The following is a 15,435-nucleotide window of genomic DNA, read 5'->3' as shown; positions in this document are numbered from 1 at the left end:
TCCAAGAGAAATATTTATCATCTACTATACAGCAGCTTCCATGAAAAAATTAAATTAACTTAGAAGTCAGTTCAGAGCCAAGCTGGGAAAGCTACTTCTGGGAAAAGCTTAGATTCTCTATTGAAATGCAATATTATCACCCCAAACAGAAGGCAAACATCCAAGTTTCTTTTCTTTCAAGAACTGATTTCAAATACTGCTGTAGCCTTCTCACACAGCTTGGCTTCTTCCCAGTTTTCACCAGGTTTTTTTTTTCCAGGCTCCTTGAATTTCTCGAACACTCCCCTGAAGAATGGTTAAAATGGATCTCCAGCAGCTGAGGGCAACGCTGCAGCTCAGCCTCAGCACCCTGTGCAGACCAATTACCTCCACCACCCCTTTTATTGCTACACTGAGGAACTGTCTGCCGTTTTCAGCTGTGTAATATTGACTAAATGTAACCTCAGATCACCATCTGAATCATCCTATTACTTTGTAATAGTACCTTCATTTTTCCCAGATGTGGTATTCCTCATTTGTTTTTACTGTTATTCCATTTTGACAAGTTGTCTCCTGTTTATCATCAGTATTTTCAGTCCAACCTTGCATGAAACTGCGTTTACTCCCTGCACTTAGACAGCCAGGCAAGACAGACTCCTGGGGAACTGCTTTTCCCTGCTTAAAAAACCCAGATGATGCTGTCTTAGATGGGAATGGATCCTTCCCAGCTGTCTCGTTTTCTAACAAAGTTCTTTTCCAACTGTACATTCCTTTTCCAAGAATGAGATCTGGCCCAAGGTTTCACTTGATGTCACGCACAGACACGCCAAGGGCCCTACAGTCAACTTACAGTAACATCTTTTATGCCCTGAAATAATCACCCTGCTTGGAACTCCAGTTGAATTGGCATGATGAACTTTCTAGGAGCCCAGGTTAACTGGTCATCACTTCACAGTTCAGGCCCTTCTACAGGAATCTGCGTCATTTGCTCTGTGGCTTTCAGATTTCAGCCTGAAGCCCCAGAGCTGAGGCCATTTCCCCTGCCTCTCTGACCCATCCTCTCCAGAAACCTCTCCAGTGCATATTTTTGAGGGCAAATGCTCCAGGCAGCTCTTGGAGAGCAGGGTCAGTTTTATCAGACCTCGCTGACCTTTGTTCTAGGCTACGTTTACATGCAAAGCATCTGACCCTACCCCTCATGACAACTGGAACAAATAAAACTGCGTACTAGAGAGGCTAAAATGACTCCATTTTACTTCTTGTCCCTTCAGTGACCCTATTCCTCTCTGTATTTTCTTCTTGCTTTTGACAGACAAAGAAAACCATTTCACTGCCATTGTGTCCACTTCTCCTTGTAATGTTTTTTACCTCAGGCTGTGGCTCGTGCTGCTCCTTCAGGCTTTCTCAATCCAACATCCAACTTCCAGCCCTCAGCAAAATCCTCTGCTCATTTCCAGTGTGCCAAAGAACCCCAACCCAGCCTCCACCTGTGATGCAGAGCCTTCCCTCCACAGAAATACTCCTACTTTGCCCTCTCTCATATCCTCTTTGCCTCCCTGGAATCGCTCTCCATAAGATTCACCTATGGCAGGGGGTGGACCAAGATGGGCTTTAAAGGCCCTTCCAACCCAAACCATTTGGGATTCTATGATATTCCCTCAATATTGCCTATTTCTGTGTCATGTTACAGCTCAAGTCATGTAGCTCCAGTAAAGTTTTGAGTTTTTCCACACGCTCTTTAAGTACAACACTAAGGTAAGAGTTTGGATTCTTCCACGTTTTGGGGATGAACTCATGCTCGTTATTCTCTAGCCAGTGCTGAAAGTTACAGCGTATCCTTGACATTGGGCTGGCAGCTCTCACACTTGCACACACTCCTTGTCCTACCACAGCGGGTTTGTAGGCAAAACCCTCTCTGAGACAGATAAAAATACATACTGCTTTGGAGTAGTTCTTCTTTTTGGTCCTCTCACTCTCTAATCCAGCCTGCAGTGGGATTAAGAATGCAGGGTGAGAAGATCAATGAGTCTGTGCACACCCATCCAGAGCCAGGCATGCACATCCCCATGCAGGAACACGAGCCCAGCTCTGCACAGCACGGCTCAGTGAGCACCCGGCAGCGAATCCACGCTCAGAGTCAAATGCCCAGTTATTAGGGAATATTGTTAAAATGATGACAGCGCTGTTAAATTTAGCAGCCGCGGTTCCAGTCAGTCACGCTCGCTGGGATCAGTCAATTAGCAGAGCTACCAGCTGTCCAGGCTGACTGTATGGATACAGCCATGCAGAAGGCAGAGGGGTTTGAACTGTTCCGGGATGTAGGTCACGCACAAATAGATGCGCTGCACTCCTAATTGGAAACAGCGCCGGGAACGAGAGGGGAGAGGGGAAAAGCGGGAGGATCTATGGAACTGCACTGCCCAGTTTGCTTCCTGCAGACACCAGGACAACTCTAGTTCAAGACAAGGCAGCAGAAATATTTTAAACTGAGCTTTAATCCTCATTGCCCCTTTCTGTTCTGTCAGGAGTCAGCTTTATCTCAGTGTTCACAAGAGCAAATACTCGCTGTCGTAGCATTATTATTAATCTGATTTTGTCCTCTAAACTGAAGGTAACACAAGCTGCACCTGTGGTAGGCAGTGTGTTTGTCCTGTCACCTTTGCTAGATCTATTTACAGTGAGTTTATGAGAGTTTTATTCCTTTCCAGATCTGTGCTGAAATAAATCCAGACGCATCTGGTCCAAAGATGGACAGGCTTTAACAGAGACAGTATTTTAGGGGAAATCCAAGCCATTCTGCTCTGTCCTGTGGTAACTACTGAGCTAAACCTAGCTCAGATCTCTCTTAATCATTTGTCACTTCTCATGTGAACTGTGTTAGAGCAGGAGGAGAGGGAAATGGCACCCTGACATCACAGACCACAAACTGCCTCAGGATCCTTCCAGATCACCCTTATCTCAGAGCAGTTATTACAACCTGTGTTAGCTTCTTCCTCATGATTAGTTTTTGAACACACACACACACTGCAACTTGCAGACTATTCTCACCACTGGGTAGGTGCTGGCATAATCCAAATGAGACTGTAAAGGCATGAGAGGAAAAATCAGAATACAAAGGAAAACACAAGTTATGTCAATCAAAGGAACTCCCCAAAACAAACCAAACAGCAAACAAACACAAAAATAAGCAGGGAGATGTAAATCCCAACTAAAGAACTTTGATAATGCAGGACTTCTTGCACAAAGGCACAAGTTTGGAAGTTGGGGGGATACAAAACAAGGATGCACAAATTAATCACAAGTGACTGATAACACAACAATATTTCATGCTGATGGTGTTGGATTAGAGACAGTGAGCTGGGATGTGGGAGAACCAGGACAAATGAAAGAAAAGGGACTGAAGAGAGGCTCGAGAGCCTCAACAAACACAGGCTGATGTTACTGAGCTTCCCTAGGAAGATCTGCATGAGAAAGAATTGAGCTTGCAGAACTCCTGAAACAGGAGCAGCAGGAGCTGTTGATGGGTTCAGGATCATCAGAAAAGCTGCTGAAAAAGCCAGCACTCCAAGGCCCCCTGGTCCCTGTTTACAGCACAGTCACAGCTGGGGAGCTTCAATCAATTTGCTGGCCTGATCTAATGAACATCTCTGAAGGTTCTGCAGTGTGGAGTGCTGCCTGCTCCGCCAGAAGGATCCAGAAGCTCCCCAAAATCTACCTCGGCACATCTCTGGTGCCTGCAGTCCAGGCATCCACTTCAAAAATATTCCAGGAGAAAAGTCCACACAGATTAGTGGGGTGTGAAGTCCTAGGGAGAAGTGAATGTCCGGTATTGGCTCATTTCAGTGAAAACTTCCTGTACAGAGGAGAAGCAGAGCTTCAAAAAGGAATCCCTGGCACCACCAGCCCCTCACAGTGCAAGGAGCCCGAGTGCCAGAGATGGAAGATGAATTTTCCAAAAATGGCATCCTGCAACCATGGAAGGAGAGCCTTCAAATATCTGAAAAAACAGCATCATTCAGAATTCTCCACGTCATTTTGGAAATCCTTCGTGGACCCAAGGCAACTGGTTTTGGTGCTGTCGTCAGGCTAAAGTAGCTCCAAAGCCAAACTGGACACTAGAACTCAGGTAATTTTTTAAGGTTGGTCAAAGATTATGGGGTTTTTAGCTTTGTTATTTTGAAGACAAATGCAGCAAGAGCCAAACCTTCACAGATGAGCCAGAGATGTGGTCAAATTACTAAAAGCATCTCCTGTAAATCCACACCGCGAAAGTGTTCGGAGAGACTGCTTACAAGGGCCTGGAGTGACAGGAAAGGGAGGAATGGCTTCAAACTGACAAAAAATAGGTTTAAATTGGGTATAATGAAGAAATTCTTCCCTGTGGCGGTGGTGAGGCCCTGGCACAGGTTGCCCAGAAAAGCTGTGGCTGCTCCCTGGAAGTGTCCAAGGCCAGGCTGGACAGGGCTTGGAGCAGCCTGGGATAGTGGAAGGTGTCCCTGCCCGTGGCAGGGGGGTGGAACAGGATGAGTTTTAAGGTCCCTTCCAACCCAAACCATCCAGTGATTCTATCAATTAACTGTGAATAAAAAACAACTGTGAATTTCAGTTGAGACTGGCAAATATTTATGTGCTCCTACAATCCCAGTGACACAAGAATGAGGGACGGAAACTCCGTCAAAACTTCTCCTGTGCCTGCCAAAATGTCAGTGCACGCACCAAACGCTGCTTTATGGGGACAGGGCCTGTGCAACATCACTGAGAAACACCAGCGTGGAACGTTTCAGCCAGATCCTTCTGTCAGAGAAGGACATTCCTTGCAGAAGTACGAGGAATTTGGGGCCATCCCATGGAGCAGCTGGAGGCTGCTGTTCCCTAGGCCAGCGCTGGTTATCTCAGCCTGAAGGCACGTGGGCAGCCCTGAGAGTGCTCAGGCAAAAAGGGTGAGAAAAGCTTCTCCAAGGAATGGTGTGGAGGCAGAATGTAAGGCTTCTGCTCTTTAAATGTATATAAACCACAGGACTGTGTTGTAAAAACATCTCAGAAAGAATCAGTGGTGGATTTCCATGAAGAGAAGGTGTTTCAGATGAAGATGTGCTATAAGCACAGAGCCAGTGTGTTTGCATCATTACAGCCAGGCATAAACAACCCATTTGTGTTGTTACCACCTTCTAAACAGATAAAATTGATATTTCAATTGAACTAGAGACTTTTTTCCCTCCAAAAATCACTTTCATAAACATGTCAACGTTTAACCCTAAGTAAAATAAACACTGCTTTTCACGTTCAGCTGTGCAGAGAGGCTTTTCTTCACTGAATCTTTGGAGCTTTGAGGCATCTCCTAGCTCTGAAAAGCACTCAAATTTGTCATCTTGAGGAAAAAAGGTTTGAACAGCATTTCATAAGTAGCAATAAGGATTCCACTAGAAAGGGAGCAAGGCAGCACTTCATATTTTTAAGCACATTTTGTGCAATTCTACAGTGGGATCTCTGAGCAGGCTCTGCAGCAGCAATTTTAAATTTTTTTTTCTTTTAATGAGTCTTCTAGACTATGTTACAACAGATTTAAGGTTTATGTAAGTTTGTGTTATCTGGGAAAATACTGTCTGGATATTTTGAGAAAAAAACTGTTTGAATTTTTCTACAGATAAGTACTCAGTGCTTTACTAATCCCACCCTCCACAAAACTCAGGTCTGCAGATGAATTTCAAGTATTTCTAAAGCATTTTTAAAGCAAGTAACCAGTGATAGGATCTAAGGGAACGGCTGGAGCTGTGTTAGGGGGATTTGGGGTTAGATATCAGGGAAAGGTTCTTCCCCCAGAGGGTGCTGGGGAACTGAACAGGCTCCCCAGGGAATGGGCACAACCCCAAGGAGCCAGAGCTCCAGGAGCATTTGGACAACGCTCTTAGGGATGCACAGGGTGGGATTGTTGGGGTGTCTGTGCAGGGACAGGAGCTGGACTGGATGATCCTTGTGGGTCCCTTCCAGCTCAGGCTACTCTGTTATTTTATGAGCATTCACCTGCAATTCCAAAGCGCCTAAGAATTATTTCCACTGACCAATCGCTTCTGGTTTCCTGAGGCAATAAACACTGACCCCACCAGCACTTCCCCTTCCCAAATTTCCAGTATCAGGAGTGAAACAGGGGAGCTTACAAGGTGCCTGCAGATGTCCTGGCTAAGTCCTTCCTGCAAGAGTGAAGAGCAGTGACCACAAAGGGTCCTGCACAGGGCACACACTGGAGGGAGTCGGTGATCCACACGTACGTCGAAAACCCCAACATGGAACAGGTGAAGACCTTGGCAGGACAACGCCCTCCGAGTGTGGGGGCACAGGGGGACAGTGACACCCGTACACAGACATGCACACAGAGATTGCACAGTTTACCAACCCTCAGGCTTCCACGGCTACCCACTGACATGCGCTCATCTTCATCCGAAGCCTAGCGAGAGAAAGCGTAGAGACAAAAAAACAGTGAAAAGAGCACGAGTAACAGGCACTGAGGCAAACGCTGAAGGCTTTGATGGGACAGGAGGAAGGGAAAGATGCACAAACTCAATGTCTTTAAAAAAGAATTGCATTGAAACTATAAGCAGAAAGCAAATGAAATCATAACCCTGCCCAAGAAACACTGTCAAGCATTTTACTATAGGGTGAAGGAGGAGCTTGTGCTCAGGTGTTTCCTGCTCTATGCTCTTGGCCTCTGGCTCAATAAATGAACATTAAACACTCCCAACAGGTTATTTCCCCACTTTCCACCCCCTTTACTCTTGCACATTTGCAGAAGCTCCCTGGACTGGGGAGAGGGCAGAGAAGTCAGGAAGTGGCTTTGGGGTTTTCACTTGCGGGGGTGGCGGGAGTTTGCTTTGGTTCTTTTCTTTTGAGAAGGAAGTGCCTCACACATGTCTGTTTTCTTAACCTGAAATGTCTGGCTAAATAGAAAAGGCAAAAGTAGGTACTGACCGAGGCATTTCTTCGGGCTCTACGGGAATAACGCTCACTGTCTTCCTACCAAGGCAGCAGAGAGAAAACAGAGGGAGGCGTTGAGAGGACAGACACAGCAACAGAGTGTTCCAGAAACACACAGTGAACTCCAGCCACGCTTAGGAATCAGTACAGTTAAACCAAACAATGGGAGGTGACACCCTGTCAAAGCAGAAAAACCCTTCCTCCCTCCTCTGTGACCCCAAATTTCTTCCCCTCTGCTACACAGCCTCTGCAACACTGGAAACGCCATCGGATGTTTTACACTTCAACAAGCTGATTTTAACAAATTGATTTGCCACTTAATTTAGAAATGGCAGTAGAAAACAGCAAAAAAAAAAAAGGTTTCAACGTTGTAGTCAACAGATTCTCACAGGTGAGCTGATTTCCAAGCAAGGGAATTGCCAGTAAGGTGGAGTTCTGCTCATCCAGCAAGGATCTGAGGAGACTCAGTGTGAGCCTGGGGCCCCTCGGTGGGTGGGTGGTCCATGCAAACCAGTACTTAACACTGATTCATTATCGAAGGCCAAAGAATTTGGGGAGTTTGGGAAGTTACCTTCCACACTGGAAGCCAGCTGTTCAGTTCTGCCTTTTCCAGTGTGCACTACTCAGCTTTGCAGGGCAAGGCCACAGCTTTCATCTGGCATTGCTGGTAAGTGATTTTATAAACTTAGGGCTGCAAGATATTTGAAGTCAGTAACTTCCAGCCCATCAGCAACTTCTTAATCTCATAAGATGGGTGTTAAAACAGTCAGATGTTGCTAGTGGCCAAGTTTGTAGCTGCTATCCAACGACTTTAGCAAATTCTAAAATCCAGGACATTGTATTATTGAAACAAAGCAAGGATTGCCCCCGTAGCAGTAATAATTCCTCTCAGGGATTCCCCTGGGCCAGTAAGTGCAAAGGAAACTGAAGCAGCGTGAGTGAAACTTGCCCACAATTCACCTGAAGGCAGATTTAAGGAGACTCAAATGGTGATGAAACCCACAAAAAGTAAAATGAGCACAAACATTCCCTGTATCCCAAGGGGCTTTACCAGGTCTTTACCCTAACCTAATCTTCCAGCGATAGCATGGACACGGGCCTGTAAAAAGACATGGCTCTAACCCAGTCCTTGCCAGTTTTAAGCTGATCAAAAGTCACATTTCAGTTGGAAAAGCAAGACTGTGCGATTGCTTGGAGCAGAATTCACACTCCCAATGCATGAAAATACCTCCTTTGAGGGACCTCAAACTCTAGGAAACTACACAGAACTTCAACACGCAAAAGTTGTTGAGCTACGTTGATCAAGTCCTACCATCCATTGCTCGATGTCTCCCCACTTAGTATCCAGACCATAATATTTCTACAGACAGAAAAGGGAAAAAAAACCAGAATTTAGATGAGAAAAGCAAACACAGAACATTTAGACATGCACTGCCAAGCCTTGGCCAAGCCACACAGCTCCACACGAACGTGCCAGGGAGAGCTGTGCCGAGTGCACCAGAGCCCTCCACAGCACGAGCCTGGGAAAAGCTGCCTGGAAACGGGAAAGGGGAGTTTGGGTGCTCGGCAGCTTCTTCTCCCTCAGCAGTGCAAAACCCTCTGTGCTGGGGGACAGGAGCAAAGGGAGTAATGAGTCTTGAATTCTTGACCCAGTTAAGTCAAGGCTCATTACAAGGGAGGCGAGCGCAGGGCACTTCTAGGATGAAAATTGCTGTCAAATCATGTTTCCCATAAAGGTTTGTCAAACTGGGCAGACAGGTTGGATTCAAGTAATCTCTGGGCACCCCGATTCGCTGGATCAGAGCTCCACAGAGCTCCTTTCAGAACACCAGGCTTTTTGCCTACATTTGACCCACCTGACAGTGGTGGCAGCACCAGCAAGGGTACAAGAGGACAAGATCCACGGTGCAGGCGAGGACAGCACTGGGAACTTCCCAATTAACTTAAATTTCCATCAGGCAGCAAGTTGTTCAAAGATCCACAGGTTTAATGGGACTTTTCTTCCTCCCCAAACAAGCCTGTCAAATCTTGGTCTCCGGAATTTTGTGTTTTTAATGGTGCCCACAACGTTCCTCTGTGAATTGAAATCACTGGCCTAAAGCGCAGCAATAGCCAAATGGAAATCCTGCTTAAGGAAGAATAATTTTATAGACCTTTCTTACAGGCTTGAGGAGGCAGGAGTATCAACAGCCAAATGGAAACGATTAAAAAAAAATCAGAAACCTGGTCTGTGTTGCACTCTGGTTTTAGCACTCGCTCAATGGTATTAATCTAATTTTATTTTCACCCTTCAAGACCTCATTCACTATTTACTGATAAACCAAAACAAAGAGCTGCATGTTCTTCAGCGCTGTATTACTTTATCCCCACTTCAGAATCACAACCCATGCAACAGCCCATTATAAAATTAACTTTTATGCACATCTCAGCCTGAGAACGGCCCCTGAAAATTCCATGAACTCCCAGAGCTGTGTACATGATGAGAACCTACAGATTACATGCTTTGTAGTAAAGCAGGTCAGGTAAAGCCTTATTAGAGGCTTTTTAGCCATTAAGCAACAGAGAATATTTTCTAACACTAGACATCAATTTAAAAAACCAAACCACTATTAAAATGGAGAATCCTTTTTCACACATAGGAAGGCTCCATAAACACACTTGTAATTTTTTTAAGGTTTGCTGCTTCCTTTTCCTGCCCTCTCTTCTCACTGCCTGTCACTGGCTTCTGAATTCAGCCTTGCAAAAGGCAGATAAGGAAACAGCCCTTACAAGACTTGCTCTGCCACAGTTTAAGTTCCACTTACAGGCTCTCCTTCTCCATTTCAAATTACACAGCTACGTGTTTAACATCCCCTAAAGAAAAATCTTAATGAACGAGACTACCCAGAGACTATTTTTAATTTATAATCTTTTAAAGACCACATGTCATACTGGACTTAACTGATAGCTTTTGAGCTCTCAAGTATTTTGACCCCTCACAGCCACTTTTCTCAGTTCTCTCTCTCCACTGACTCTTCTGTTCTGCCCCCAGGGGCTGATTCCAGTGGGTTAAAGGAGGAAATGGTGCTTATCCATTAATTTAGGTTTCAGTTAGAGGCCCTTGCTGGACTCAGGTTCCCGTCTACCTTGAAAAGTGACATTACAATTAAATAATTAATGATGTTAATACCATTGAGAGAGAATTCCAGATGTAATTTGCTCACTGAGAGTGAAACTGCCAGACTCGCAAACTTGCTACGGGATGTTGAGAGGAGAACCCACTTATCTCCTCATCCACGTCAGGACACCAGCAGTAAACAACCTCCTGGGCTCCCACGAGGCTACTTTTGCACCAGAAGGTTACATTAGTTCCCATAAAGGAGATTAATAACGAGCCTGTTGATCCATGGGCAGACATTGAGTCACTCAGCCTGTAGTCAACTCCAGAAATAAAACCAGGAGCGAGAGAGATTTGTTGGCAAATTGCTGGGGTCAGGATTAAACACCAGAGCACATGATTTGAGCAGCCCTCTTCATATACATACACACTCAAAGAGGGGAACACACTTCCAAGAAGCACATGCAGGGCTGGGTCAGGCTTTGAAGCATGCAGTTAGGGCAGCTGGAGTGCCAGAACAAAACCAAGCACACTGTGGTTTAGGGAGACATTCATCACTCAGCAAGCCATAAAAATATCTCAGGAAAAAAGAGAAATATTCAATAAGGCAGAATATGGCAGCCTTGAAGAAAAATGTGCTTTCTCCCTCCCTGTAAATCTTCTTGGGAACTATTTCTGTTTCTAGGTGCCACACAGTACACATGCTGAAAGTGTAGAACAGCCAAACATCACGACACAAACCCCAAAATCTCTGTTGCTACATAGCAAAGGACCTCAGTTAGAGCTACTGTGATCATCCTCCTTGCCATCATCATGGAAAGGAAATTGGGAGGAGGGAAGAGATCATGAGGTGAGAGAGGACTAAACAATGTAAAAGCACTTTTAATGCTTGGGTGTCATTGGAAGGAAGGCCGTACACTTTGTTTACCAAAGAATTATGAGTTCAAACACAGCATCCCTGATTTCCTTCAGTGACTTGGTGCAAATAAAGTCATCTGAAAGTCGTTCTTCCTGCTGGCACCTGTTACATGCTTGCCCAGCCTGAAACACTTCAGTATCACTGGTACTGAAGAAGAATCACTCGTAAGAGTGACTCTCGGCCTTCAGCACACGAACAGAGGGGACACACAGGCCCCTGGTGACACAGGGAGCCTCTAACCCTGCTTTGCCAAGTCACTTTTCTGTTACTGCCTATTCTTTGCCAAACAGGCTGTAGGAAAAATCATACTAAGTGCCTGACCAGACATTTTACATGAGTCATCTTCCCCCACTCCCCTTTATTGTCCAGCCCACGAGACTGTGGGAGGGGAGGGCAGAATTACAGGGAAATTACAGCCTGCTGGGCATCCCCTCCTCTTTAGAGGATTTCCCAGGTTGGACTTGAGGATCCTGGAGGTCTTTTGCAACCTAAATGGCTCTGTGGTTCTGAAATCGTAGCAAGACTCACAACATGAGAAGGCATGCAAACAAGAATGAAAGCGAGCAAGCCCTACCTTCTGGACCTGATAGATCTGGGGGGAAAGGGAGAGGAAAGAAACAAGGAACAAAGCTAGCGTGAATGATGGATACAGAGCAATGCAACGCTCCACAGCTCGTTCTGGAGGGAAAAAACAGCATTTATAGAGAAAATACAGCAAAACATGAATACAGAGAGGAGCACGGTGAAGCCCTGTGGATTTGGGTAGGACAAAAGCAGTGTTTGCTTTGCAGGCCTCCTCCATGAGCCCAGCTAGAACACAGCATTCCTGTTCCCATTCCCACCAGGCTCTGGGATGCACATGGTTCATTTTATCCCTAGGCTTTGCACCAGGCCAGAGCCCAGCCCTGCTGTGAGCCAGGACCTCTCTTTTTTCCAGCCTCTCTCCATGACAGGAATGGATGCCCAAATACTCGCCCAGGACGAGATGTGCATCTACCACCACAACAAAAGCAAACAGCATTAAGCACAGACCAACTGTTCCTCTTTGAAGGACAGAATTTGTCCCTGAGGGATGAAGCACAGTTACAAAAGCACCGAGCCCACACACCTTTCACCTGTGCACAGCACAGTGCCAGCGTGTGAAAACTCATGGAAAATTCCTTGCGCACGTATTGCTGGCCTTAAAGGATCCCTGCAGGTGCCTCTTTCAATTTTTAATGTTTCTGTAGAGCCTCACACTGTTCTCAGGCCTTAATAAATGCACTGCTGACACTGCTGTTCCGCAGTCTTGGAGCACACTGATAATACACAAAACCTTTACAGCCACTCTACTGCATCTGAATTTTGTGCTCGTGAAGCCCTTGACTGATGAGCTTTGTGAAAACAGAAAACATGTTTTTTCTCACATCTTTCCTAAAACCAGAAACCTTTCTGGGTTCAAAAAAAACAAACCCAAAGAACCCTTCTTGTTCAAAAACACCTGGCTGGCTGCACAATCCTCCAGCTGGTGGCAGGTTAGTCAAGCCTCCCAGATTTTGGGGTATTTGGAGGATCCCTACCATTCACTGCTCTCAGGGATCCCAGTGCTGGGAAGCAGAGCTTATGTCTCTCAATCCCTGCCCTCCTGATCAGGTTCCCCTTCACGAAGGACAACTGCACAACCCAGATTAATGCCTCGGCAGCATTAATTCCCATTCTGACAAGTGCAGGAGGGAAAATGAGGACCCATTTAAAAACCAGCATTCCCACACAAGTAACCACCCCGCTCCCCCTTCCCAAAGAAAGCCACGAAGAGGAAAATGAACTGGGCCCTCCCTCCCGCAAGGCTGCACACAATTCCAATCTCTGCCTTCTCCATGGCACGCTCAGAGTGCCTTTCATCCATGCACAGGAGCCAAACACCACAGGTTCAGACGTGGCAATTACCACACAGCTGATTAACCTTAAAGCTTTAACTTTTCCATCCTGGTTTTTTCACTCATGCCTCGAGGCAACTCCCCGTAGCCTTATTTTTCAAAGCCCAGTGCTTCAGGCTTGGCACGGCAGGTATTCCCTGCTGAGTCCAAAGCCAGGCATGCAAGGAGCCTTGTGCCTGGGACCCAGATTGCCAATGGACGAGCTAACAACGGGGCCCTTGTTCAGGCCAGGCACAGTGGAGGGAGATGGAGAGGCCTCAGGGATAAAGCCAAGCACATCATCTAACTACTCCAGCTTTTTGTAAAGCCTGGAATTTTGGAGGAACCCATTAGCCAGCAGGAATTACAATAGCTCAGCTCCAAAGTGACTGATCCCTCAGCAGTGCACTAGGGGAAGGTGTCCCTGTCCACGGCAGGGAGGTTGGAATTAAGTGGTTTTTAAGGTCCTTTCCAACCCAAGCCATTTTAGGATTCTGTTACGACACTGTCCTCTTTAGAAAGTGTGGTACAGGAGAAAACACACACTTTTAAACAATCACCTCTGTTGCAGATGTGTCCCCCTCCAAAAAGAGTCAATACACATCTAAGCAGTCAAATGCTTTAAAGAGCACTTTCTTGTATTAGGGTATGACCAAGAAACCCAAACGTGTCTCGTCCACAGCAGTAACAGCAGCCAGCTTTCCTGGTTTCCTCATCACAAGAGGCTGCCTGCAAAAATAGTTTTTCATAGAAGTCGCTTTAAAACGGGACAGAGCAAGCCAGCGTTGCATGCTTAGATGGTGGCAGAAGAACAGTCTGCTAAAAACACCTTCCACATCATCCCTCTCCAAATTTGCCTAGGAATCTTCACACTGAGTGTGTAAGACACAGATGAACCACCACAAACCTCCTTGATTTCTTGCCTGCTTATGTAAGCACCAAGTTTCATAGTCAGTCTCACCCCTCCCCATTCAAGCCACAAGAATCTGCTTTTCCCTTTTTTTATTTTTTTTACTAGAAAGCACTGGTAGCGCATTTTATTCCAAAGAAATATGAATCCAAAGGGGGAAAAGTATGTACAAGTGAGGTAAGGAAGGAATTTACAAAACAGCCAAGGCAAGTTCTGCGCTGTGCCCTTAAAGCAAGAGCTGCAAACGAAGCCAGGAGACAGCACAGTGCACTTGCTTTGAACTAGAAGTACAGGCTCATCTACTGTGTGAACTGGCAGGGAAGAACCTTATCCCACCGATTAAGGAGTGGGAGGAGATCAGTCTCTTTTCACTTCAGGCACTAATATCAGCTTACACTGTGGTCTCCAAGTGTCAGCCCTTGAAGAGACATTTAAAGCCCTGCCAGCAGAACACACAGAAGGCACTCCTACAGAAAGCATTCTCCACAATCAGCCCCAATGCTGCAGCTTTTGCATGTCTCAAAATGTTACTGTTAAATATTGCTGAGGAAAAAAAGGCTTTAGTACATTTTAGGTCAAGCTTCTGATAAAAAAAAAAAATGCACAGGAAAAAAATTTTTCTTCCCATTTTACCTTGTAGCCCCATGAGAATTAGCAAATGTTCCTCAGAAAAACTGGGCTGACCACTCCTGGCTTGCCCTTCTGAGTGAATTAACAATAAATACTTGAGCGCACACAGGAATTTGTCCCAGGACCAAGCACATCTTGACAGTACAAGCCAGAGGGACTGGCCTCAGACTCTGCAGCTGGCAACCAAATGTTTCAAAAGCTTGGCAGCATGGTATGGTAAACCAGGACCCATCACTGCTCTGACTCCCACCAGTGGTGGGAAAACAGGGAAGGGAGGAGGTACCACCTGTTGTAATTGTCCCTTCAGCTCAGAACAGGCACTGCCAGTGAGAGCTGTCCTGCACTCACTGATGTGTGGAAGCAAACCAGGAAACTTAACCAGGCCTCCAGATTAATTATTGACATCTTTGGTGGGTAACAACAACAAAGCAGCACTGAATGAGAAGTCAGAAGCATTCAAGCTGTTACACTTGTTAGATCTGTGCCTTTCCTAAAGCCTTATCACCAAGAACACCTTCTCTAATAAATACATCAATTGATTCACATCTCTGTGATTCAAGAGTGATCAATACCCTTATCTTCAGAGGAACTCCCCATGTCCTGGGCTGATCCCACAGTGTGGGCAGCAGGGGAAGGGGGAATTCTGTCCCTCTGCCCCTGTGCTCAGGTGAGACCCCACCTGCAGAGCTGCCTCCAGCCCTGGGGCCCAGCACAGGAAGGACCTGGAGCTGCTGGAGAGAGTCCAGAGGAGGCACAGAGATGATCAGAGGGATGGAGCAGCTCTGCTGTGGGGAAAGGCTGGGAGAATTAGAAATGTTCCAACAGGAGCCCCATTCAACAGGAAAGATGGGGCAAGACTATTTACAAGGGACTGGAGTGACAGGATGAGGGGGAATGACTTCCCACTGGCAGAGAGTAGGCTTCCACTGGATATTGGGAAGGAATTTTTCTCTGTGAGGGTGGTGAGGCCCTGGCACAGGTTGCCCAGAAAAGCTGTGGCTGCCCCATCCCTGGAAGTGTCCAAGGCCAGGTTGGA

At 46.1% G+C, this 15,435-nt stretch overlaps 1 protein-coding gene across 9 annotated transcripts in view; it reads right to left on the bottom strand.

Annotated features, from left to right (window-relative positions):
• The window catches only part of LRRFIP1 (LRR binding FLII interacting protein 1), a 102,984-nt gene that overhangs the window by 39,257 nt on the left and 48,292 nt on the right, over positions 1-15,435 (bottom strand). For 6 of the 9 annotated variants that reach the window (XM_082284647.1, XM_082284650.1, XM_082284654.1 and 3 more), the window contains exons 3-8: positions 11,539-11,556; positions 8,261-8,308; positions 6,943-6,987; positions 6,371-6,421; positions 3,028-3,060; positions 1,918-1,965 (exon numbers count right to left, since the gene is read on the bottom strand). In XM_082284647.1, coding sequence (XP_082140773.1) covers positions 1,918-1,965; positions 3,028-3,060; positions 6,371-6,421; positions 6,943-6,987; positions 8,261-8,308; positions 11,539-11,556 — 243 coding nt within the window. Of the gene's footprint in view, positions 1-1,917; positions 1,966-3,027; positions 3,061-6,370; positions 6,422-6,942; positions 6,988-8,176; positions 8,199-8,260; positions 8,309-11,538; positions 11,557-15,435 lie in introns of those variants that run through there. The other 3 variants (XM_082284651.1, XM_082284653.1, XM_082284655.1) reach the window with 2 other exon arrangements.

This window comes from Coloeus monedula (assembly GCF_965178545.1).
Source record: "Coloeus monedula genome assembly, chromosome: 7".
Taxonomy (NCBI): Eukaryota; Metazoa; Chordata; class Aves; order Passeriformes; family Corvidae; genus Coloeus; species Coloeus monedula.
This window is presented reverse-complemented; position numbering and strand designations above follow the sequence as displayed.